Here is a 25,314-nt window from a genome sequence, read left to right on the forward strand (position 1 = left end):
TTTTGGTACCATCCATTTGTTTTGGATGCTGGGTTCGAGTCCCAGAGGACTCCTACATACACTCGAAAAACTTACTTTCACACAATAAAAATAGAATATTTCTGTCAGAAATTTGATATGCATTTTATAATGGGCATTTTATTATCTTCAATAACTGTTAAAAAAACTTCTCTTTATTCACATATAAAGAATCCTCAATTTGAAAAGAACTTCATACGTCGGAAGAATTTAACTAAGAAACAAATATTTTGATATGAACGTGTTAATATTTACTTAAGCTTGTGTCGGTGAAAATGATACTTCATAATTTTCTATGTCTTATGAAATATTTTTTCTGTAAACAAATGAAGGGAAATTGTATGTTCTTTTTAAATGGACAGAGAGAATCCAAGTCTAGATGTTGAAGTGAAGCCTGTCGATCCAGACAACAGTCACCAGCCCCTCCCAAGCCAGGATCATGACTATGTGCCAACTCAGCTGAGTGATAGTGAGAAATTGGAACTGGCCAGACAGCACATAGCATCATTAGAAGCTAAGTTGGAGGCACAAACAGTTCAGAGGTTTTGTGTTGAAAAATTTGCTGGAGATGACAATACATTATGTATGTATACTGGTTTTAAAACCTATTCTTGTTTTAAGGCTGTGTTTCAAAGTATTCAGTCAACAGCCACCTCTATGACATGTTGGAGTCAGATTCAGTGCCAGAGAGTAGGAGTTGATAGCAAGGAAGATCCTTTTAGATCTGAAAGTCTTCCTCTTATTGACCAGTTTTTTAGTGCCGCACACAGCCGCCATCTTGAAAAACACATTTTGGAAACTTCTTCTCAAGTTCTAACCAGTGCGATTTGGCGTATAAAACTTATCGCATGAAATGATCCATCGACAGCGTGGTCCCGTACAATAGTGTTGCTTATTTTTCACAGGGTTTATCCAGAATACCAAAAATGGCCACACACTGCTCGCCCATCAATGATGAAAACACATTTTGAACTTCTACACTCAAGTTCTACCAGTGCGATTTTGTGCTGAATCTTGCAATGAAATGCATCCTGGACATGGTCCCGACAAAGTGTTGTTAGTTTTAGGGTCGATTCGAAAATCCAGGATGGCCGCCATCTTGAAACACATATTGAACTGTCATCTCAATTTCTACCTGTGCTAATTTGGATGAAACTTGCATGATAAAGGATCCTGACATGGTCCCGACAAAGTGTTGTTATTTTTCGAGACGATCCGAAAATGCCTAGATGAGCCGACACACAGCCCGCCATCCTTGAAAACACATGTTTTGAACTTCGGTACGTCAACGTTTCTACCAGTGCAAATTTGGCTGAAACTTGCATGAAATGATCCCTTACATGGTCCCGGGACAAAGTTTGTTAATTTGTTTTTTGGGTCAAGATCCCGAAATCCAAGTATGGCTGCCACAGCCGCCATCTTGAAAAACACATTTTTGAACTTCAATTCTCAAGTTCTACCGGGTGCGATTTGGCTGAAACTTGCATGAAATTGATCCTGACATGGTAACCCCGACAACAAGTGTTATTTTTTAGGTCTGATCCGGAAATTCCAAGATGACCGCTGCAGCCGCCATCTTGAAAACACATTTTTTGAACTTCTCAAGTTTCTACTGATGCCCTTATGTGTGTTTATGTCGTATTCGACAGGGGCATAATGAGCATGACCTTGGGGTTCAATATTTCAACAAGCACTGTTAGCAGACTGTTGATCACATGGATTAATTACCTATATTTCATGTTAGGCTCTTTGCCTATTTGGCCTTCTCGACAAGTTGTAAATGCCAACATGCCAGTTTGTTTCAGAATGACATATCCTAACACTAGGGTTGTGATCGACTGCACAGAGTTGCGTGCTCAGACCCCTAAGTGCTAAGGTTTTGAATTCTGAAACATACTCGGTGTACGTGTGGACCCGGCCTCTTCCTGTTACCTGATGGCAGACGCTGTGGACGTAAGCATCAGAGATATGATATATTTACATATTACACGTTCAGTGTAATTCTGTAAACAATTTTGATTGGAGTAAATAAACTCATTCCCTTAATTTGTTCGAATTGTTCAAATAAGGTCAATTCTGAAAAAAAAAGTTATCAAATGTGTGACTGTGTTACTCGAATTCTGAAAAATTTGGAAAGTAACCATTTGACTTTAAAGAAGTATCCTACATTATTTTAACCTTTGACTTTTGACCTTGACACAATACTGATGTGTTAACCTTTGACCTTTTAGAATGCCAATATAATAACTTTTGATCTTGATGATATAATACCAATGTGATTAGATAACCATGGATTGAAATAATGATGATTTGTTGACCTTTGACCTTTTAGCTGCGAACACGTCCTGTGGCCTGACAGACTTCATGATAAGAAGGCATGCATCTCGATTGAGCGGCGATGTAATAGTGTCAACGATTGTTTAGACGGCAGTGATGAGCACTCCGATGTCTGCAGTGAGTACTTATCTTCTCAATGCCAGTCTTCTTCAGTCTTTTGTAGTAAAATAATATAAAATATTTTGTCATCATAAAAATTAAACCACAATTTCTTATGTTTACTGTATAATAATATTGTTGGAAACTGGTTTATGATAAATATTTTTTGTACCAACGAAAATGAATTCGGTGGTCAGAACATGGTTATTCATGGAATCAGTCGGGTAATATTGGCCCTAATGTTGCATATTAAAACAGTAGTAATATGAAGATTTATTTTTACATTTGATAAATAAAATTAAAAATTACCAGTACAATAGTTTCATACATCAAGCTTATACGGAATATAGGTACCTGAACAAATAAAAAAGCATCATTCGTTATTTCAAAATTTAATGGTATTTCAAATACATGTAGTAAAATAATAACAATAGTTTTTCACCTACCGTGAGCAGACACACTCTCAAGTTTCTATTGGTTAATTACAATTTACGGTAAATTGAAACGACAAAGTACTATGTAGATTTCTATTTTTCCAACGAAGAAATACATTGTATTACTAAGATACTAGTACATCTGCAACGACTAGTTATCAACATGTTAGCCTTGTGTGTAGTTTCTTTAAATTATTTTTGCACTATCAGACATTCCATACAATGCTAGAAAACACTTTCGTTTCTAATGATTCCTAAACAAACACACTTCCGGTCATGATTCGCTAGCCATGCCGCGTGTTATTTTGTAAAACACGCGTGTTTATGTACAGGTAAGTCACATAGTTTAAAGATGACACTAATTAGGATTCAGCCCTTGAGAGGATTAATTAAACAACTTATTTAATTAGCAGATCATTGTTGTAGTATGTTCCCATATGCCTGAATCTGCATATACCGATCCGTAGATATGTGATCCAGGTAAATCCAATCACTGTTACGACAAACCACAGCTGTGAATTACAATTGTTTGTATCAATCATAGTTATATTAGACGTAATTGTTGGTTTTTTTATTTTAAAATTTTGAACTAAAATTAAAAATTCGAGATAGCGACTATTTTTTTCCTCTGAATATCTGTTCTAGGGACCCAGGAATTGACTTTGACACAACCGGAGTTTCGAAGTCGATGCGAATTTCGAAGTCATCGCGATCTTAAAATTAATTCGACTCAACCGATGAATTTCCGACTCAAGCGATTTTGAGGATACCGACTTGTACCATAATGTATTTGCTGTTAGTGAGTATTTCAGAGTCTTTAATTACAGCTAACAAGACATGTGCCCCCGGCCTATTTACCTGCTCCAACTTTATGTGTGTACACATTGAGAAATTCTGTGATGGTACGCCCGACTGTAGCGACCTGTCGGACGAAGCCAACTGTATGTGCGACACGTCCCAGTTCCAGTGCAAGAGCGGCCTCTGTATCGCCCGACAGTTCCGCTGTGACCGCGACATGGACTGTCCAGACTGGGATGATGAAGTTGGCTGTAGTAAGTATCAACTTCTTAACCTCTAAAGTACAATAAAACCACGTTAACTCAAACTGCAGGGGATCCAGTTATAGTGAAAGATATACAGGGTATTCAAGTCATCAAGGGTTGTCATCGATAGTCAAAAAAAAAGAAGATATTTAAAAAAACCATGCATGTCAATGACATTTAACATTTTGTTTTACACTTATAAAAGTTGTGATAATAATATTGGATAGAAAATGGATAGAAATGCTGTAGATTAACAAATCTAAAGAACCAAACAACTCTTCGATGAATAGTAATGGTGTAATTCTATGAAAGAAAGGGGTTATATTTGTATGTAAGGAATAAGGGGTATTATGGAAACATTGTTCAGGTTTTTAACATTTTAACATTTAATCATTTTGTACTTATAACTGCCCATCCTAAATTTTCTGTAATTAATTATTATAAAATTCATAATTTAATAAGAAAATGATGAAAATTAAACACCCCTAACAACAGATTCTAGTAACCAAAACCAATCTTCACATCTTTGATGAACCATACACCGATTGTATTGGCATTCCTTTTGTTAGTGACCATGGTGGCCGAGTGGTTAAGATGTTTCGACATATTACCACAAGCCATCCACCTCTGCGTTCGTTAGTTCGATCTCATGTGGGGCAGTTGTCAAGTACTGGCCGCTGGTGGGTGGTTTTTCCCTGGGTACTTTGTCATTCCGGTACCAACAAACCTGGCACATCCTTACATGACCCTGGCTGTTAATAGGATGTTAAACTAATAAAATCCAATCTCCTGATTGTGAACTCCTTTACACCACAGACATGACGTGCGATAACCTGGAAATGTTCCCGTACGAGGAAGACGTCGTACCCTGTAACACCACTTCTCAATGTATCCTGTCCTCATGGAAATGTGACAGAAACAAAGACTGCTGGGACGGTAGTGATGAAAATTCCTGTGACAACTCATCAAAAGGTGAGATTTTATTATTTTAATGAAATGAAAACGATTCCTGTTTCTTCTTATATATAGTATTTAAGTAATAACCCATGGCCAAACGTCTTCTCCAAAGGTAATTCTCAGGCTTTCCTACTTTTAACTAGTCAAAAGGGGCATATCTTTAACTAATTAAATGTATTAGGGGCTACTCAGTTTAATGTATTTTGTACAATCAAGAAATACACTGAAACAAACTTTCTATTGATATCTTTCTTTCTAATAACAATCTTTGCCTACAGATGGTGCTTGTGATGACGGAGGATTTAGATGTAAGTCTTCTGGTGCCTGTATCCCTCACCAGTGGGAGTGTGATACCGACAACGACTGTGGCGACAACTCCGATGAGAAACAGTGCAGTAAGTGATCAAGTCTCCCCAGGCATAGGTTTATGTCATAATGAAATTCACTGTAAACAAGCTTTCTCAAGGAGCTTTCTCTGGGAGCTTCCTCTGAGAGCTTCTTCAGAGACCTGCTTCTGAGACCTACCTCCGAGAACATCCTCAGAGAACTTCCTCAGAGAGCTTTCACAGGAAGCTTCCTCAGAGAGCTTTCTCATTGAGCTTCTTCAGGGAGCTTCCTCAGAGAGCTTTCTCATTGAGCTTCTTCAGGGAGCTTCCTCAGAGAGCTTCTTTAGAGAGCTTTCTCAGGGATAGCTTCCTCAAGGAGCTTCCTCAGAGATCTTCCTCAAGGAGTTTTCTCAGAGCCTTCAAAGGGAACATCCTCAAAGAGCTTCCTCCTGACTTGATTAAGACACCATTTTGTATATACACCATTTCCCATAAACTAGCCATTATTTTGCTTCTCTGAATTTTTCAGATTACACATGTGAGAGTCACATGTTCCAGTGTAACTTATCCAAGCTGTGTCTGCCACGGTCCTGGGAATGTGACGGTCATTCTGACTGTGCCAATCATAATGATGAGGGTGACCACTGCAGTAAGCTAAACATTCTACAAATATTAGCCTTTTATTTTGTAAAGACAGCTAAACAAAATGTGTTCTCCCGAAATTAGGTCAATTAACGTTTTTGTTATGATATTACAATATGAATTGATACTGATTAGACACAGACACTGAACCAAAGTGTTTAAATTGTCGTCCAAAATAGCTACTTCAATGAGCAAGTGATGGTGCATTATGTTTCTGATTGGTCGAAATTGTGGTACAGGTTATTTGATGTTAACAGACATCTTTGAGTGTCTTTATGGGTCGCTGAACTGATGATGTATATATGCTCCTCAGTTGTGAGTTTTAAAGGAATTAATATGTCATATCTTTTTTATCAATCAGCTTGCTTGAAAATTGAATATTTTTTAAAGGATGTTATAGTTGTCTTCATGTTCAGCATTTTCAGTCCCAAAAAGTACCTCCACAAATTACATTGGTGTGCAAATTATACAAGTTTTTACGTTAAATAAGGTCTACATATTATTCAATTTGAGTAGGCTCGTGTATTGATGTATGAATTGAGTGTCTTTTGTTCACAAACTCCTTTATTTTACAGCAACAACAAACAGGACATGCCAGGAGAATGAGTACTTATGTAATGGCACAGGGCGCTGTATCCCGAAACAATGGAAATGTGACGGCGACATTGACTGCCCGAATGGAGAGGACGAGCGAATATCTAAAGGTTGTCGTAAGTATATAACTTGTAGTCAAATAACTTAAAAATGCTTACCATGGCTGAAAAGTGTAATCCATTCAGTAGTATGTATATCATCCTCGATACTCCAGGGGTTACTATATCCACATAGTAAAACTAGAGGCAGTTCAGGAGATAAAAACTGACCAATCACAGGCCTACAGGTACTTCATTTGAAGATCACAGAGCGACACCCAACTTCAAAGCAATACAGTCAACCATAGTGTGCTGTTTTACAATTTCTTTGGTGTATATCAAAGGATCATATTATCTGTGTTGACTAAATATGTTGCCTCCAGTTTTACTATGAGATAATCCAAGGGTGTATATAACGTCAGGGATAGTAACCCTTGGAGTATCGAGGATGGATGTATATAATTTATGTTGGGAAAAAATCAGTATTTAAAAAAAAAAAAAAAAAAATTTAATCAGTGCTATTGTTATTGAAACTCTATTGAAACTCTATAGATGTTTCAACATATTACCATTAAGCCCTCCATCTCTGGGTTACAAGTTTGAATCCTATGTGGGTGCCAGTGAGTGCTTGTTTATGTGGTATTTACAGTATTCATTTTGTGATTTTATGCAGAGATGTGACATTTGTTTTATAATTAATTTCAGCCCCAGCACCACTGTAAAAGGGACGAGTTTATGTGTAAGAATCGGCGCTGTATCCGTAACATCTTTTGTGTGTGATCGTGACGATGACTGTGGAGACAATAGCGATGAACCACCGTCTTGTGGTACGTTTAACGGAGAGATACACAAACTCCTGTATCAGATAGCATTTCAATACGGGAGTTTTGAGATCCCAAAACAACGGGGGTAAAGTAAAATTTTTTGACATCATTTGATGTGAATTTCCTGACGTCATAATCACTGGCAGGTTAATCAACGGTAAATTGTTCTTTACCTGTGTTTTTGAGATCTCGAAACCCCCATATTCCTTAAGGTTAATGAGATGTAGGGATATCATCTGAATTATACATATAGATAGTTCAAGTTTGAGAATTTGTTTTAGATGTGAGAGGTTAGTGCTTAAATGTGACTTATTCATGTACCACGTGATAGCTGATAACATTTGTGCAGGACTTGTATCTCCAATGGTGATTGAACTTAAATCTTTGTAATCTTCCCGCTGAAATGACGTTGGCGCGGGTATCATTGTTTAACGTCATTCCATCACCAATAGAAACAATAGTCCCGCACAAAGAGGGTATCACATAGTACCTGAAGTAGTCTCGTTGATCACCAACTGAGAACTCCATATTTGATGTGATCAATAAAAGAAGATAGGCCTTCAAGCTTTTCCTCAGGCACGTTAACCATGTTATGTGAGGTTGGGGTAATGGCAATTAAAATTGTTTGATTTCTCAGAATTTTGATGACAGAGGAAATCTGTTAAAGAGAAAAGTTTACTTACTTAAAAAAACGATTAGAAGAGGACCCGTTCACTTTAAACGAAATCTTTTTAACATGACAACATTAATGATTTGTATAATGATTATCTTCTCTTTATGTTTGCTTTGTAGTATTCCACCCCTGTAAACCTAACCAGTTTTCATGTAAACAGAACGGCACGTGTATAAATAAAAATCTAACCTGTAACGGCTTCCCTGACTGTCCCGACCATTCCGACGAAGCCAATTGTACAGTGGTGCCACCATGTGGATCAGAAATGTCATTCAAGTGCAACAACTCTAAGTGTATACACATAGACGCTGTTTGTAATGGCAAGGACAACTGTGGTGACGCCTCTGATGAGCCCGAAAATTGCTGTAAGTACTTTGTCAGTTACTAAATCGTACTTTAATAATGGCATGTCTGATAAATTTTCTTCAATCTTATTTATGGGAATTACTTTACTTTTTATTCCTTAGTCTTGTAGTATGAGTGATGGTATCCATGTCTTACCTTTACATAATTTTTTTTTTTCACATTTGCACTAAGATAGATATGTTTACAGTTTGTACTGTAAACCAAATTTTATTCATGTGCGATTCACTTTTGAAATTTCGGGATCCAAGTAAAATGAAGTTTATCTCAGCGAATTGATATCTACATCATCTATATTGATAGAAATTATCATTCAATAGTTAAATCTGTAAGTCAATTATCTTCGCAAACTTATTTTGAAATGGAAATCGCGAAATTTAATAGCCGCGGAAGAAAGTGGTATTGCAGTATATATAGTGGCAAAAATAAGCCTAACTATCTAACTTATACTTGTACCTTTGATTGACCACTGACCACTATATATATGTAACTATTGTACCTTTGATTGACCACTGACCACTTTATATATATGTAACTATTGTACCTTTGATTGACCACTGACCACCATATATATCTAACTATTGTACCTTTGATTGACCACTGACCACTATATATATGTAACTATTGTACCTTTGATTGACCACTGACCACTATATATAATCTATTGTACCTTTGATTGACCACTGACCACTATATATATCTAACTATTGTACCTTTGATTGACCACTGACCACTATATATATCTAACTATTGTACCTTTGATTGACCACTGACCACTATATATATGACCAACTATTGTACCTTTGATTGACCACTGCCCACTATATATATCTAAATCTATTGTACCTTTGATTGACCACTGACCACTATATAATCCTATTGTACCTCTGATTGACCACTGACCACTATATATATTACTAACTATTGACTACCTTTGATTGACCACTGACCACTATATATATCTAATATTGTAACATTAATTGACCACTGACCACTATATATATCCAACTATTGTATCTGATTGACCACTAACCACTATATATATTTTAACTATTGTACCTTTGATTGACCACTGACCACTATATATATCTAACTATTGTATCTGATTGACCACTGACCACTTATATTATAACTAAAATAGTATATATTGACCACTGAACTATATGTATCTGATTGACCTGACCACTAACCACTATGACCATATAATATTTAACTATTGTACCTTTGATTGACCACAATGACCACTATATTATATATCTAACTATTGTATCTTGATTGACCACTGCCACTATTTATATTAAACTATTGTCTATTGTACCACTTTGATATATTGCTTTTGTCCACTATTGACCACTAACCAAATATATTTAACTATTGTACCTTTGATTGACCACTGACCACTATATATATCTAACTATTGTACCTTTGATTGACCACTGACCACTAATATATATCTAACTATTGTACCTTTGATTGACCACTGACCACTATATATATCTAACTATTGTACCTTTGATTGACCACTGACCACTATATATATCTAACTATTGTATCTGATTGACCACTGAACCACTATATAAATATTTAACTAATGTACCTTTGATTGACCACTGACCACTATATATATCTAACTATTGTACCTTTGATTGACCACTGACCACTATATATATCTAACTATTGTACCTATTGATTGACCACTGACCACTATATATATCTAACTATTGTACCTTTCTGATTGACCACTGACCACTATATATATCTAACTATTGTACCTTTGATTGACCACTGACCACTATATATATCTAACTATTGTACCTTTGATTGACCACTGACCACTATATATCTAACTATTGTACCTTTGATTGACCACTGACCACTATATATATAACTATTGTACCTTTGATTGACCACTGACCACCTATTGTACCTTTGATTGACCACTGACCACTATATATATCTAACTAGATGTACTGATTGACCACTGACCACTATATATATCTAACTATTGTATCTGATTACTGACCACTACATATATATATTTAACTATTGTACCTGACCACTGACCACTATATATATCTAACTATTGTACCTTTGATTGACCACTGACCACTATATATATTGATTGACCACTGACCCACTATAGTATATTTGTACCTTTGTTGACCACTGACCACTATATATATCTAACTATTATATATCTAACTATTGTACCTTTGAGTTGTCATTGACCACTATATATATCTATTCTATTGTACCTTTGAATTGACCACTGACCACTATATATATCTATCTATTGTACCTTTGATTGACCATTTGACCACTATATATATATCTAACTATTGTACCTTTGATTGACCACTTACTATATATATTCTATCTTATTGTACCTTTGATTGACCATGACCACTATATATCTAACTATTGTACCTTTGATTGACCACAGAGACATCAATGAGTGTGACCCCACATCAGTTTATGTGTAGCCAGAACTGTACAGATCTAAAGATTGGCTACCGATGTTCCTGTTACAACGGTTACAAGCTCAGGAATGATGGGAGAACTTGTCAAGGTATGGGACAGCATTCTCAGTCTCTCCTTCTTGGTATGATTTCTAGACGATAGGTTTTGTATTGCTATAGTTACTCTGTTGATATTTTCTCATGATACAAATGCTCTGGTTACAATACTACTGTGACAAGATAATGATTGGTCTGTTGCTATTCTGCCTTTGCATATTACAGAGTTAGCTCCCTTGCTGGTAGGTATTGATTGTTACGTCATTATTTTGTGAGCGCAATTTATGGTGTTTTCTCCAAAAATTATGATGTTATGCTCGCAAAACACATGACGTCACAATCAATACCTACCCGCAAGAGCAGATAACTCTGTAATATGCAAATACAGAATAGTTTAGAAAGGACATTAAAAAATCTATATGATGATTTGTGTGTTGCTATGGGTACAGCCTTGATACAAATTCTATATCCTAATTTGTCTGTTGCTATGGATACTGCCTTGATACAAATTTTATATCATAACATGTCCGTTGCTATGGATACAGCCTTGATACAACTTCTATATTCAATGTCTGTCGGTAGCTATGGGTACTGTGAACCTTAATATCAAATTCTATTTCCTAATTTTGTCTGTTGCTATGGGTACAGCCTTGATACAAATTCTATATCCTAATTTGTCTGTTGCTGTTGCTATGGGTACAGCCTTGATACAAATTCTATTTCCTTAATTTGTCCGTTTCTATGGTTACAGATGTAGATGAATGCCAGACAAAGTATCCTTGTTCCCACTTCTGCCACAATACCCCAGGAAGTTACTACTGCACATGTGCGAGTGGTTATCTCTTAGCCGAGGATCGACATTCCTGTAAAGTCTACGGAAGTAGGTTCATGTTTCTTGATCTCAAACTGTTAAGTTGACTATAGTGTTAGCATTGATACCTAAAAAAGTCTCTTCTTCAGAGAAGTCGAAGGCTTAACATACTGCAGCCCAAAAAAACAGTCTTTATAACCAAGTGGTCTTCATACACAGTTAAAATTGTGATGAAATTTGCCATCAATAGGAGCCTAAGCAAGTGGTCTGATTATACAGGTGGCCACTAAGACAAGTTTTACTGTATCACTATAAGCATACATAAACACATAGTAGCAAAATATATTAACTATTGTAAGTTGACCCAATAAGCGCTTCTCTCCCTTTTTTGAACTCTCAGTTTTACTTACTTTAAAATGAAAATTCTTTTGCAAATTGATTTATGGCTTACTTTTACAAGAATTTTATGAAATGCTAACTTTTAAGCATTCTGGCCATTTATAAGGTTGAATACAGTATTATAAACATAAAAAATGAAGTAAAATGACAAATATAATTAAACAAAATGATTCTTATTTCCAGAGGAGCAGCCTTTCCTGATTGTAGCCAATAGATATTATTTGAGGAGAGTTTCCCTTTTTGGGGTTGAGGAGAAAATAACAGAAAACCTGAACAACGCTGTAGCCATCGGCTTTAACCACAAAGAGGAGATGGTTTATTGGACGGACATAACAAGCAAGTCCAGCTCAATTAACAGGATGAAAATTGTTAACGGCACAAAACAGGTACAGCACAGAAGCTATCAGTATAATACATTTACCATATTTGCCGTAATTAGCGCCCCTCCCCTTTTCTGAAGAAGAGCTGAAGTTGTAAGAATGCCCCAATCTCATGGATTTAACAATGTTTACAACATGTGATGGCTCTAGGCTCTAACATTATCATTGTATCTCATATTACATGAACTTGTGAGTCTTTTACATGTGAATCACGACATAATAATGTGTCTCATGATAAAAGGTATATGCATGTTTACTGTAACGGATTAATGTATCATGAGTACAGAAAGATTTAAAATATGGCTAACTTTTCCCATCCACAACTTACATTTTGAGGCATTAATAAGCAACCCACATACAATTATTTAAGCACCCTGTTACAAAAATGTATAACTGTATATAAAAAGGAGATTATAAAAAGGGAGATAACTGAAGTAACTTTATAACTGTATTTTATAAAGGGGAGATAACCAAAGTAAATGGGTATAATTGTATATAAAAGGGAAACTGAAGTAACTTATAACTGTATATAAAGGGGAGAAAAACCAAAGTAAATGTATAATTGTATATAAAAGGGAGATAACTGAAGTAACTTATAACTGTATATAAAGGGGAGATTACCAAAGTAAATGTATAATTGTATATAAAAGGGAGATAACTGAAGTAACTTATAACTGTATATAAAGGGGAGATTACCAAAGTAAATGTATAATTGTATATAAAAGGGAGATAACTGAAGTAACTTTATAACTGTATATAAAGAGGAGATAACCAAAGTAAATGTATAATTGTATATAAAAGGGAGATAACTGAAGTAACTGTATAACTGTATATAAAAGGGAGATAACCAAAGTAAATGTATGATTGTATATAAAAGGGAGATAACTGAAGTAAATAAATATTAGGGAGATAATTAAATCATATTTATATAAGGGAGATAACTAATGATAAATTTTTTAGGTTTGTACACAATACAACAGTGAGAAACCCAGACGGCCTTGCTGTAGATTGGGTAGGGAGGAAACCTGTACTGGTGTGACAAAACAACAGACACTATTGAAGTGTCAAAACTGGACGGGAAATACCGTAAAGTGTTGATCCGAGAAGGTTTGGAGGAGCCTCGTGCCTTGGAAGTGTTTCCTGCTAAGGGCTTCATGTTCTACACAGACTGGGGGGAGAAGCCACATATCTCACGCTCCTTTCTCGATGGAAGTGTAACACAGAAAATCGTCACTCAAGACCTCGCCTGGCCAAACGCGTTAACCATTGACTATATCACAGAAAAGATTTTTTGGGCCGATGCCAGCTTGGATTACATTGCCATGGCTAATTTAGATGGCACTGCCAGACACATGGTCATAGATAGGGAGCTACCCCACACGTTTGCTCTGACGACATTTATGAACTATCATTTTACTGGACGGACTGGGAAAAGGGTTCTATTGAGAGAGCGGAGAAATTCTCGGGGAAAAATCGTACGACTGTTGCCACAGTGGTTCATCGCCTGATGGATATTCAGGTTTACCACAAGATGAGGCAGGTGGAAAGTAAGTTATCGACCATTTTGTAATGGAAATCTAAAGAAAAACCCCCATAAGATTTCAAGAATCTTTCATCATTTTAGTATGTCAACAATAGCATTGATGTTGCCCATCCTGTCACTTCACATTCTATTTCACATTCATTCAGATTCCATATGGAGATGGGGATATTGATTCCTAACAGACATTTCTAGCTGTTAAGGCATTTTTGCTTTTGAATATAACAAAAACTGTACATTTTACATAAAGATGCACTTCATATTCTGTTTTGCATGCTACAGAGTTATCTCCCCATGTTGGTAGGTATTGATTGTGATGTCATGTATGTGTGAGCATAGCTTTATTTTTCCTGAAAAAAAAAAAGATGTGAAATTCGCTCTCAAAATAATGATGTCGCAATGGAATTTTGCACACAAGGGAGGTAACTCTGTAATGCACAATGACGGAATACATTATTAATAGTAACTGAATACCTGTAAGGGAGGTAACTTTGTTATATGCATAGACGGAATACACAATTTACAATAACTTGAAAATGTGCCTGCATGTAAACAATAATGTGCACTAATGATCCCTGTTTAACCTACGGACATGCCTGAGATCTGTTGTCATCGTTTCCAGTGAATCCGAACCCCTGTGAAAGACAATGGGGGATGCAGCCATCTTTGTTTGCTCCGTCCTCAGTCTAGGACCCAGCGCCTTCCTGACTCTGAATTCTGTGGAGCGACGGTGTAGTGCGTGTCGGGAGATAATTCATGTTACTCCTGGAGGACGGCCTTAACTGTGTGGCTAACTGTACTAGGTAAGTTTTGTAATTAGGACAAGATTGTCACTCAGCTTTTAACTGTGTGGGTAACTGTACGAAGGTAAGTTTGTTATTAGACTATAATGTCACGAACACGGCATTAACTGGTGTGGCTAATACACTAATGTAAGAACTGTAAGGTAACTTTTGTAATGCACAATTAACTGTGTAACACAGACATTTTCGGTTGCACTGGAACTGTGGCTAACTGTTACTAGGTAAGTTGTGTATTAGACAAGAATGTCACACAGCATTAATGGCTAACTGTACTAGGTAAGATAGTTTGTAATTAGACTAGAATGTCACATCCAGCGTTAACTGTAGTGGCTAACTGTACCAGGTAAGTTTGTAATTAGACTAGAATGTCACACAAGCATTAACTGCGTTAACTGTACTAGGTAAGTTTGTAACTAGACTATAATGTACATGGCACTTAACTGTGTGGAAGCTTTGTAATTAGACTAGAATGTCACACGGCGTTAACTGTGTGGCTTAACTGTACTAGGTAAGTTTGTAATTAGACTAGAATGTCACACAGCATTAACTGTGTGGCTAACTGTACTAGGTAAGTTTGTAATTAGACTAGAATGTCACATGGCGTTAACTGTGTGGCTAGCTGTACTAGGTAAGTTTGTAATTAGACTAGAATGTCACACGGCGTTAACTGTGTGGCTAACTGTACTAGGTAAGTTTGTAATTAGACTAGAATGTCACACGGCATTAACTGTGTGGCTAACTGTACTAGGTAAGTTTGTAATTAGACTAGAATGTCACACGGCATTAACTGTGTGGCTAACTGTACGAGGTAAGTTTGTAATTAGACTAGAATGTCACTTAACTGGCGCTAACTGTACTAGGTAAGCTTGTAATTAGACTAGAATGTCACACGGCGTTAACTGTGTGGCTAACTGTACAGGTAAGTTTGTAATTAGACTAGGAATGTCACACGGCGTTATACTGTGTGGCTAAATGTACCAGGGTACTATGTTAAGTTTGTAATTAGACTAGAATGTCACATGGCGTTAACTGTGTGGCTAAACTGTACCAGGTAAGCTTGTAATTAGACTAGAATGTCACATGGGTTTAACTGTGTGGCTAACTGTACCAGGTAAGTTTGTAATTAGACTATAATGTCACACAGCGTTAACTGTGTGGCTAAACTGTATCCAGGGAAGATTGTAATTAGACTAGAATGTCCACATGGCGTTAACTGTGTGGCTAACTGTACCAGGTAAGTTTGTAATTAGACTAGAATGTCACACGGCGTTAATATACTGTACTAGGTAAGCTTTTAATTAGACTAGAATGTACACAGGTATTAACTTGTATGTGTTAGTTGTCATTTACGACATATTCATCAATTTGAAGTTGTATTTTGATGTTTAATTATAAGGTAGATGAAGTTGTACATATGTAATATTATGATTATAGTATGCTGTTATAAGTAATATTATATGATATATGTAGCTGAGTGTATTGTAATTATATTAATAATTGAAGTTATTTGTAATTATATATGATAGATGTTATTATAATTTGTAATTATATGATATATGAAGTTATTGTACGTATGTAATTATATGATAGATGAAGTTATACATTTGATTATATGATAGATGCAATTATTGTATACATATGTAATTATATGATAGATGAAGTTATTATACATTTGTAATTATATGATATATGAAGTTGTTATACGTATGTATTTATATGATAGATGAAGTTATTGTACGTATGTAATTATATGATAGATGAAGTTATTGTACGTATGTAATTATATGATAATAGATGAAGTAAGCATGAGATAAATGAAGTTATTATACGTATATAATTATATGATAGATGAAGTTGTTGTACGTAATTATAAGATAAATGAAGTTATCATAGGTATGTAATTATATGATAGATGAAGTTATTATTTTAAATATAATATAATAACCTTTCAATAATTTTTATTTTCATAAATCATTCTAATCTAAGTATACGGATTGAATGTATTTTTCTAATTTTCAGAGCGGCTATGAATAGCAAAAGCTATCTACATATCTTCCGAGGAGCGCTAACGAGTTCCGCGGGATATGTAGATAGCTTCTGCTATTCATAGCCGCTATGAAAATTAGAAAAATACATTCAATCCCTATTTAATTATATGATAGAAGATGAAGTTATTATACGTATATAATTCCAGTGCCCAGTTCCTGTGTGTGTCCAGCTCTAAGTGTATCCCATTCTGGTGGAAGTGTGATGGTCAGTGGGATTGTGACAATGGATCGGACGAACCAAACACCTGTCGTACGTCTAATTAAGTCATATATGTTCATTACAGAGAAGCACCTGTCATACGTCTAATTAAATCATATATGACATAACTAGCTAGTACAAGGTGAATGTTCATTACAGAGAAACACCTGTCGTACATCTAATTAAATCATATATGACATAAATTCCTAGTACAACGTTAGATTTTCATTACCGAGAAAATGTTGCATTTTGGTTTTAATTCTTCAATAATTACGTTTCATTGTAACTTTAAACGCAGCATCCAAATTGATAAAATTTCTGGACATTGGTTTTAAACTGTTTACTTTGGTTTTACAGTGCCCTATAACTGCAGTCATCCAGGCTTGTATCGGTGTGAAAATTCATCTACAGAGTGTATCCCACCGTCGGACATCTATAATGGAGTCCGACAGTGTTCTGATGGCTCAGACGAAAAAGCATGTGGTACGTATTGTTTCGAGATTGTAGTTCTTATTTACAGGATACATGACTTAAAGTCACACGTACTATACGTAACTAGCAGAAAGAAGTCAATTTAGATTTAACCCTAATATTGTTAGTATTTGTAGATATAGCTGAAATTATGTTATATCAAAGAATATTTATAATGGTTTCTAAATAATCCTGGTACAGCAGTTGTTGAAAGTCGATACTTGTAAACATGACATTATTTTAAACTGGTCACCATAGAATACAAGTATTGCCGAACGGCAGTTGCAAAGTTCATGACTTGTTCTCAGGAAGAGTTCGAAAAGGCGTTACGCAGTTACGGTAGTCACATGGTGTTCTTGCCGATGACATATACAATGTCAGCTATTCTTGAAAAATGGTAGCGACATAGCGATGTTCACTATTTATTTGATATTTTAAAAGTTTCCAAATCATTATAGCTTATCTTGATCTCAATTTAGTCCTGCCTCTGCATAATTTACAACAGGATTTTTAAAAAAAATATATTTCAAATATTGATATTGGGACTTTAAAGATGCTACACGCTCCACGCCGACAGAGCATATACCTATTACCCATAGAGATATACCCATGTCCTGTAAGCATTTCTAGTTTATCATGTTTTTGTTACAGAGAAGTTCCATTGTCTAGCTGGCTATAGGAAATGTCCCGGTGAAGATGTATGTATTGAGGAGAAGAAATTCTGTGATGGAAACATCGACTGTACAAACAAGCAGGACGAATATAACTGTAGTAAGTCATCATATTCTATCCTATACAGATGATAAAATTTAGTACCTAAATTTAGTAGTTCTTTCTTGGGATGAAATTAAAAAAATTAAGTTGCTAATTTGTTTGAGAATCTTAGATGTATGAATCCATTTTAGCAATCAGTTCTTTTGAATGTAGGCTCTGATTTATTCGGAGTTATCTCCCATCATATATTTAGTTAATCAGTCTGAGAGGAATATCCCTGTCAAGGTGCAGTTTTTGCGTTATCCAGTTTCTGCAAGTCCTAAGGCTTGTATCTCCCTTTCAGCCTACAGTTCCTGCGAGTCTAACCAGTTCCAATGTAACAATCACCGTTGTATTCCCTACGTTTGGCGATGCGACACAGACAATGACTGCGGGGACGGTTCAGATGAGCCACAGGATTGCCGTAACATGACGTGCATGGACGGATACATCAAGTGTGACACGGGGCGTTGTATTCCGTTGGACTGGCAGTGTGATGGCGACGTCGACTGTGGACCAGAGGATCACTCGGACGAGGACAATGCGAGATGTAGTAAGTAATTGTCTTAGATACAGTTATAGAGAATATCCTAATTTAGGCTGTGACAGTTAGTTTCTTAAACTGGAATACTAGAATCTGTCAGTACTTTAGAGGAGGGAGATGACAGCAAAAACTCAATACAAGGTGCATGTTACTGGGACATGTCAGTATTTCTCACAAAGCCAAAACAGAAGAGCTAACTTTTATATGTCTGTAGAAAAAAAATACAAGAAAAATGTTCATATTTTCCAATTTTTAAAAAAAAATCTTCTGGAGGTAACTCTTAATAACTACTTTTAATACTAAGTTTTGAAAAAATACAACTCACAGAAAGATGCTGTAATTTTTAGTTCTTCAACTCTCCATAGAAGTATAAAATTAGTAATTGAAGATACTAATCAGTTTTAAAATGTGATTGAGATCATATTAATTGTCAGTTTTTAAATTGAAATTATTATTTTTTTATTTAAAGCTCAAACGACCTGTGACCCGACTTACTTCCAGTGTGACAATAAACATTGTATCCCCTCCCGTTGGAAATGTGACTTCGACAACGACTGTCATGATGGGTCGGATGAGAAAAACTGTTGTAAGTATCTGCATATTGATCAGGCATGTGTTGTCAAAACTGTCTATTGCTGTGAAACTTCTGGTGTGTACATATTCATAGACAAAGGAATATCTGTACAGCTTTGTCCATGCTGTGATTTCTTGGATGAGAAGAATTTTTAATGTTTCCTCCAAAAAAAGTGGAGAATTATACTTATGTGTGTTTATTGCCAGAGCCTGTCCATGCAGAAAGGAATCATAACCGGTACTGTTATTGATATATGTCCAGCTATATATAGACATAAAATACTGGCTCCTGCTTCTTGAAACAAAAGTGCACTTAACGTAACATATTTCTTGTGCACTTGAGTCACTTTTTGACTTAAGTTGGTTTCGCGAAATTGGGCCTAAAAGTGTTTTGAATTCGAATATTTGTCCTTAAATATCAAGCGAGATTTTCTCTGTATCCCCAGCTCACCGACAGTGTTCTGACCAGGAATTTACCTGTAATAACAACAAGTGTATACCAAAGAGCTGGAAGTGTAACGGAGAAGTGAACTGTGAGGATGGAAGTGATGAGCGCGACTGTTCAGGTAAAAAAAAAAAAAACAAAATTGTCAACAGGCATAAAATATACACATAGCAGGTGTTAATTATAAATTGTAACAGTAAAAAAAAAAATTGTCAACAGGCATAAAACATAAACATAACAGGTTTTAATTGTTAATAGTAACGGTAAAAAAAGTTTTTAACAGACAAAATATTCACATAGCAAGTTTTAATAGCAAATTGTAACAGTTGACTTCTAGATTTGTGCTGGAAGAAATTTCCTTTTAGCTCAGTTGATAAAGCAGCAGACCAGTAAGTCTGGAGTTGCAGGTTCGAGTCTGGCTGGTTGCACGCTAATCTTTCCTATTTACATTAGTAACCATGGTAGTTCAAATGAGAAAAGAAGCTGTCTTATAATTAGTCAATAAAAATTTTAACATCAGCTAATCATGTGTATAACAGACAGAGGGACAGAGAAGATTACACAGGAGAGATTGTGTTGTAATTTAATTGGCTGTGTGTAACACCAAGTAGTGATCTTATTAAGCAGGTGGTCTGTATACAGGTGGTTAGGAAGACATGTTTATGCTGTAAATGTCGGCACTTATCATTTACTGTACATGATTATGTCCTTCATAATCAGGTTTCTTTATGGATAAGTATCCCGATATAAAGCTTTCAAATAGACAAGGGAGATAACTCTGAATAAATCCTATGTGTTACAGGTTTTGCCTGTGACGATTCGGAGTTTAAGTGTGCGGGGATCTGTGTCCCCAAGAAGTGGCTCTGTGATGAAGACATTGACTGCCCAGATGGTTCCGACGAACGTAACTGTAGTGGTATGTACCCGACGATTTCTTCATGAATATGCGTTTTATGGCTAGAGAAGTTACATATTAATTAATCTGACACTGTGTAAGATGATGGCTACTGTATAAACATGAAATGTTAATGGTTCGGAGCTTTCATATGATCCCCTGGATATAATATTTGACTGGTTAGCCAATGGAGCAATTATGATGATAATATTACATAATACAAAATGTGTTTTTATATTGGTAATTTCACAGTAACCATGAAAACAAGACCAAAGTTTTAACACAATTAACATTTCATTTTCTACAGTATTGCATTGTAAACTATCATTGATTTTATAACCATGGTAAGTCTGTCAATCAGGACAGACTTTTGTTTTGAAATACAGACATCTCCTTTTTCGTTAATCTCTTGTCATGAAATTTGAGGCGGGCGTGTTTGTTCTCTCTCATCTTGTCCCGTTCTGTCTCTCTTTTATATTCAGTCATTATAACTTGGTATCATTTTGGTGAGATTGTAGCCTTGAGGTCAAAAGTCAGTAAGGTGAATTTTTTTTCTTTGATTGGCAATTCTTTTTCTTTTCTTTTTTTAAATTATGAAAAGGAAATGATTTATATATTTCATCCAGCTGTTTCCTTGATAGTAATAATATTCATAATTGAGGATGAAAATTAACTGATGATAATTGATTTCCCCAGATTCCTGTCAAGATAATAAATTCTTGTGTAAGAACAAGGAATGTATACCAGAGTTATGGCGATGTGACGGTGACAATGATTGTGGTGACAACTCCGACGAGGAAACTGATATGTGTAGTAAGTTGTTATTCTATTGATCAAAATACAATTACCTTATTCCACCCAATAAGCACCCAGGACATTTCAAAATATAAAAAAAAATAAAAATGAAAAGATGCTAAAAAGACTAAATTATTGCAAATCTTTACAGATTTGTGATTTTTTTTTATATTAATTTATTCTTGGGCAATAAAAATTGAGGCCTCAAAATGGGGGAGGGGTGTTTATAGGGACATGGAGGCTTATTGGGTTGAATGCAGTATTTGTTGAAGTATTCATTCTGTGTATTATATTGTTATTCAATAGCTGATCATAATTTGATTATCTGGTAAACAATAAATATTTTAAACATTTTAGCACATGTTTCTCGCCTTCTAACTGAGCTTGTTTGACTGCAAGTACTTTTTATATCAACTTTAATAGTATTAAGTACCAGTAATTACAGTATTCATAATGTTGAGGAAAATGTTTTAATGTTTTAAAGTAATGATAGTCTGATTAATATCTATATTTTATATTTATTATTTATTTAATATTTTTAGTTTAATCATCAATGTCCGCTGGGCCGTTTCCGATGTAAGAATCATATCTGTCTGTCCGTATCGAAACGCTGTGATGGGATAGACCAATGTGGGGACTACACTGATGAGGAGCATTGTAAGTATAATATAGCAAACAAATGAAGTGGAGAGTCAATTATAGCAAACTAATAAAGTGGAGAGTCAATTAAAGCAAACAAAAATAAGTGGAGAGTCAATTATAGCAAAGAAATAAAGTGGAGAGTCAATTATAGGAAACAAATAAAGTGGAGAGTCAATTATAGCAAACCAAGAAAGTGGAGAGTCAATTATAGCAAACCAAGAAAGTGGAGAGTCAATTATAGCACACAAATAAAGTGGAGAGTCAATTAAAGCAAACAAACAAAGTGGAGAGTCAATTATAGCAAACAAATGAAGTGGAGAGTCAATTATAGCAAACAAATAAAGTGGAGAGTCAATTATAGCAAACAAATAAAGTGGAGAGTCAATTATAGCAAACATATAAAGTGGAGAATCAATTATAGCAAACAAATAAAGTGGAGAGTCAATTATAGCAAACCAAGATTGTGGAGAGTCAATTATAGCAAACAAATAAAGTGGAGAGTAAATTATAGCAAACAAATAAAGTGGAGAGTCAATTATAGTGGAGAGTCAATTATAGCAAACAAATAAAGTGGAGAGTCAATTATAGCAAACAAATAAAGTGGAGAGTCAATTATAGCAAACAAATAAAGTGGAGAATCAATTATAGCAAACCAAGAAAGTGGAGAATCAATTATAGCAAACATGTAAAGTGGAGAGTCAATTATAGCAAACAAATAAAGTGGAGAATCAATTATAGCAAACATATAAAGTGGAGAATCAATTATAGCAAACCAAGAAAGTGGAGAGTCAATTATAGCAAACATATAAAGTGGAGAGTCAATTATAGCAAACCAAGAAAGCGGAGGGTCAATTTTAACAAAAGTTTGACTCTAGATAAATATTTCTCCCACTGGTTGACCAGCCAAAATCTTTCACTTGGATTGAAATATCCCTGTCAACTTGATAGTTCAATGTTTGATTCTTTTTCTCCCATACTTTCATGAAACATTGTGAAAATGCAGTTTTTAGAAACATTATAAAGCACACCATCATAGGAACATTGTAGTGCATCAAAAGTAATGATGTCGCCGACAAAAGACACTGCATGTATTGATGACGTCACATCATTGTCTAGCACGTGTGAGCTATCTTTTCCCTACCCAGGTAAAACAGAGTTATCTTTTCCTGGAAACTGCGGGATAACCCTGTCAAGTATGGGAGAAAAATATTTCTCCCACTATTACTGATTTCTCTGTTAATCCCAGGGGTATAACAGAATATATATGGCCCAACCTTTTGAACAAGAAAATTGGATTAACAATTCTTTGGATCAATAATGTTTAGCATAACCAATGTTTATTCTGTTATATAGATTGTTTTGTAACAATGAATGTGACTAGTTTAATTTTGTAACATTGGAAACGATTGGCTAGTTATTTGTTTCGAATGGAATTGATTTAATTTAATATTTTTGAAACAATGGCAATGATTAGCTTATTTTTTGTAACAAATTCACCGATTGGTTACAGGTTACTATGACACCATTTGTCATGGGAGGAGTTTCAGATGTACTAAGAATGACAAGTGTATCCCAATCCATCAGGTATGTGATGGACAGAACAACTGTCTGGATCATACAGACGAAGATGCAAGCCTCTGTAGACCTGGTACGTCAATTGTTCTCTTTAATATTTTGTATATATATATATTATATACTGTATTTGATCCAATTGATTGATTTCTAGGTAGTATGTTGCCGTGCCTTGGGCTCAAAAAAGCATGCGTTTCCATTCAGTGTCAGGGTAAACGTCGTAGCATATACAAAGCAAAATGCAAAGTCAAATGTGGTTTGATTGACGGTTGACGACCATTGCATAAGTAACGCCCTCTCTATAAAAAAAATCTTCCTTATTTTTGAGGCCTCAATGTCATTGACCTCATACTAAACTCAAACTGGGTCTACTTGGTTTCTTGATTGACTTCTTGTAAATTAATTCATGGTTTACTTTGTGCAAAATTTTATGAAAGGGTAGTTTAAATTCAGTTCTATTTAGCCCCCCCCCCCCCCATTTTGTTTCATTTTTCAGTGCTTTGATTATGAGGTCGAATACAGTATTTAAACTTATTGTAGATTCCAAGGAATATTCTGTATAAATGTAATATTTTCATGGATATTTTTGATTTTGCAAGGCCAAATTTTGGTACAAAAATATAACTTTTTTTAAGTTAAAAAAGGGAAAAAAGGAAAACCTTTTTATGAGGTCAATCAATATCATCTGATTTTTTTACCGGTTTACTGGACTACATTTCTTTTTAATTACTTTAAAGTAATGTTTTATAATATTTTTTCATTGAAAGATCTTTAGATGCGCAATACGTAATGGGACCTTAAAGCCATAATTAATCTTTGCTGAAATGAACAAACATGACACAGAAGACAATATATGAATGTTATAACGTTGTAGAAAACCTGCAGCCTGTGTGTGGTGGTAACATCTGTCACCAAACCTGTGTCAACATCACAGGCGTCGGATACAAGTGTGGCTGTAAGAGAGGCTACAAACTAAATGACGACTGGTTCTCCTGTTCAGGTATGACCCTATAGACTACAAACTTAATTACGACTGGTTCTTTGTTCAGGTATGGCCCTATAGACTACAAACTTAATTACGACTGGTTCTCCTGTTCAGGTATGTCCCTATAGACTACAAACTTAACGACGACTTGTTCTCTTGTTCAGGTATGTCCCTATAGACTATAAACTTAAGGAAGACTGGTTCTCCTGCTCAGGTATGTCCCTATAGACTATAAACTTAAGGAAGACTGGTTCTCCTGTTCAGGTATGTCCCTATAACTAAATAAGGTATGTCCTGTTAGGTATGTCCTATAGACTGCAAACTTAAGGAAGACTGGTTCTCCTGTGTAGGTATGTCCCTATAGACTACAAACTTAAGGAAGACTGGTTTCTCCTGTGTCAGGTATGTCCCTATAGACTACAAACTTAAGGAACGACTGGTTCTCCTGTGTAGGTATGTCCCTATAGACTACAAACTTAACGACAACTGGTTCTCTTGTGTAGGTATGTCCCTATAGACTACAAACTTAACGACGACTGGTTCTCCTGTGTAGGTATGTCCCCTATACGACTACAAACTTAACGACGACTGGTTC

At 35.4% G+C, this 25,314-nt stretch overlaps 1 protein-coding gene across 1 annotated transcript in view; it reads left to right on the top strand.

Moving 5' to 3' along the window:
• Window positions 1-372: 372 nt before the first annotated feature.
• LOC138310071 (prolow-density lipoprotein receptor-related protein 1-like) overlaps window positions 373-25,314 on the top strand; it is a 40,645-nt gene continuing 15,703 nt past the window's right edge. The window contains 29 exon segments of the mRNA XM_069251215.1: window positions 373-560; window positions 2,351-2,472; window positions 3,716-3,940; window positions 4,748-4,903; window positions 5,167-5,283; window positions 5,744-5,863; window positions 6,432-6,566; window positions 7,194-7,201; window positions 7,203-7,256; window positions 7,258-7,315; window positions 8,105-8,350; window positions 10,794-10,807; window positions 10,809-10,917; window positions 11,616-11,744; window positions 12,258-12,480; window positions 13,415-13,469; window positions 13,471-13,863; window positions 13,866-14,001; window positions 14,617-14,631; window positions 15,849-15,908; window positions 18,167-18,286; window positions 18,573-18,821; window positions 19,282-19,398; window positions 19,832-19,951; window positions 20,633-20,746; window positions 21,422-21,539; window positions 22,065-22,177; window positions 23,673-23,810; window positions 24,609-24,734. Coding sequence (XP_069107316.1) covers window positions 373-560; window positions 2,351-2,472; window positions 3,716-3,940; window positions 4,748-4,903; window positions 5,167-5,283; window positions 5,744-5,863; window positions 6,432-6,566; window positions 7,194-7,201; window positions 7,203-7,256; window positions 7,258-7,315; window positions 8,105-8,350; window positions 10,794-10,807; window positions 10,809-10,917; window positions 11,616-11,744; window positions 12,258-12,480; window positions 13,415-13,469; window positions 13,471-13,863; window positions 13,866-14,001; window positions 14,617-14,631; window positions 15,849-15,908; window positions 18,167-18,286; window positions 18,573-18,821; window positions 19,282-19,398; window positions 19,832-19,951; window positions 20,633-20,746; window positions 21,422-21,539; window positions 22,065-22,177; window positions 23,673-23,810; window positions 24,609-24,734 — 3,778 coding nt within the window.

Source organism: Argopecten irradians, chromosome 16 (assembly GCF_041381155.1).
Source record: "Argopecten irradians isolate NY chromosome 16, Ai_NY, whole genome shotgun sequence".
Taxonomy (NCBI): domain Eukaryota; kingdom Metazoa; phylum Mollusca; class Bivalvia; order Pectinida; family Pectinidae; genus Argopecten; species Argopecten irradians.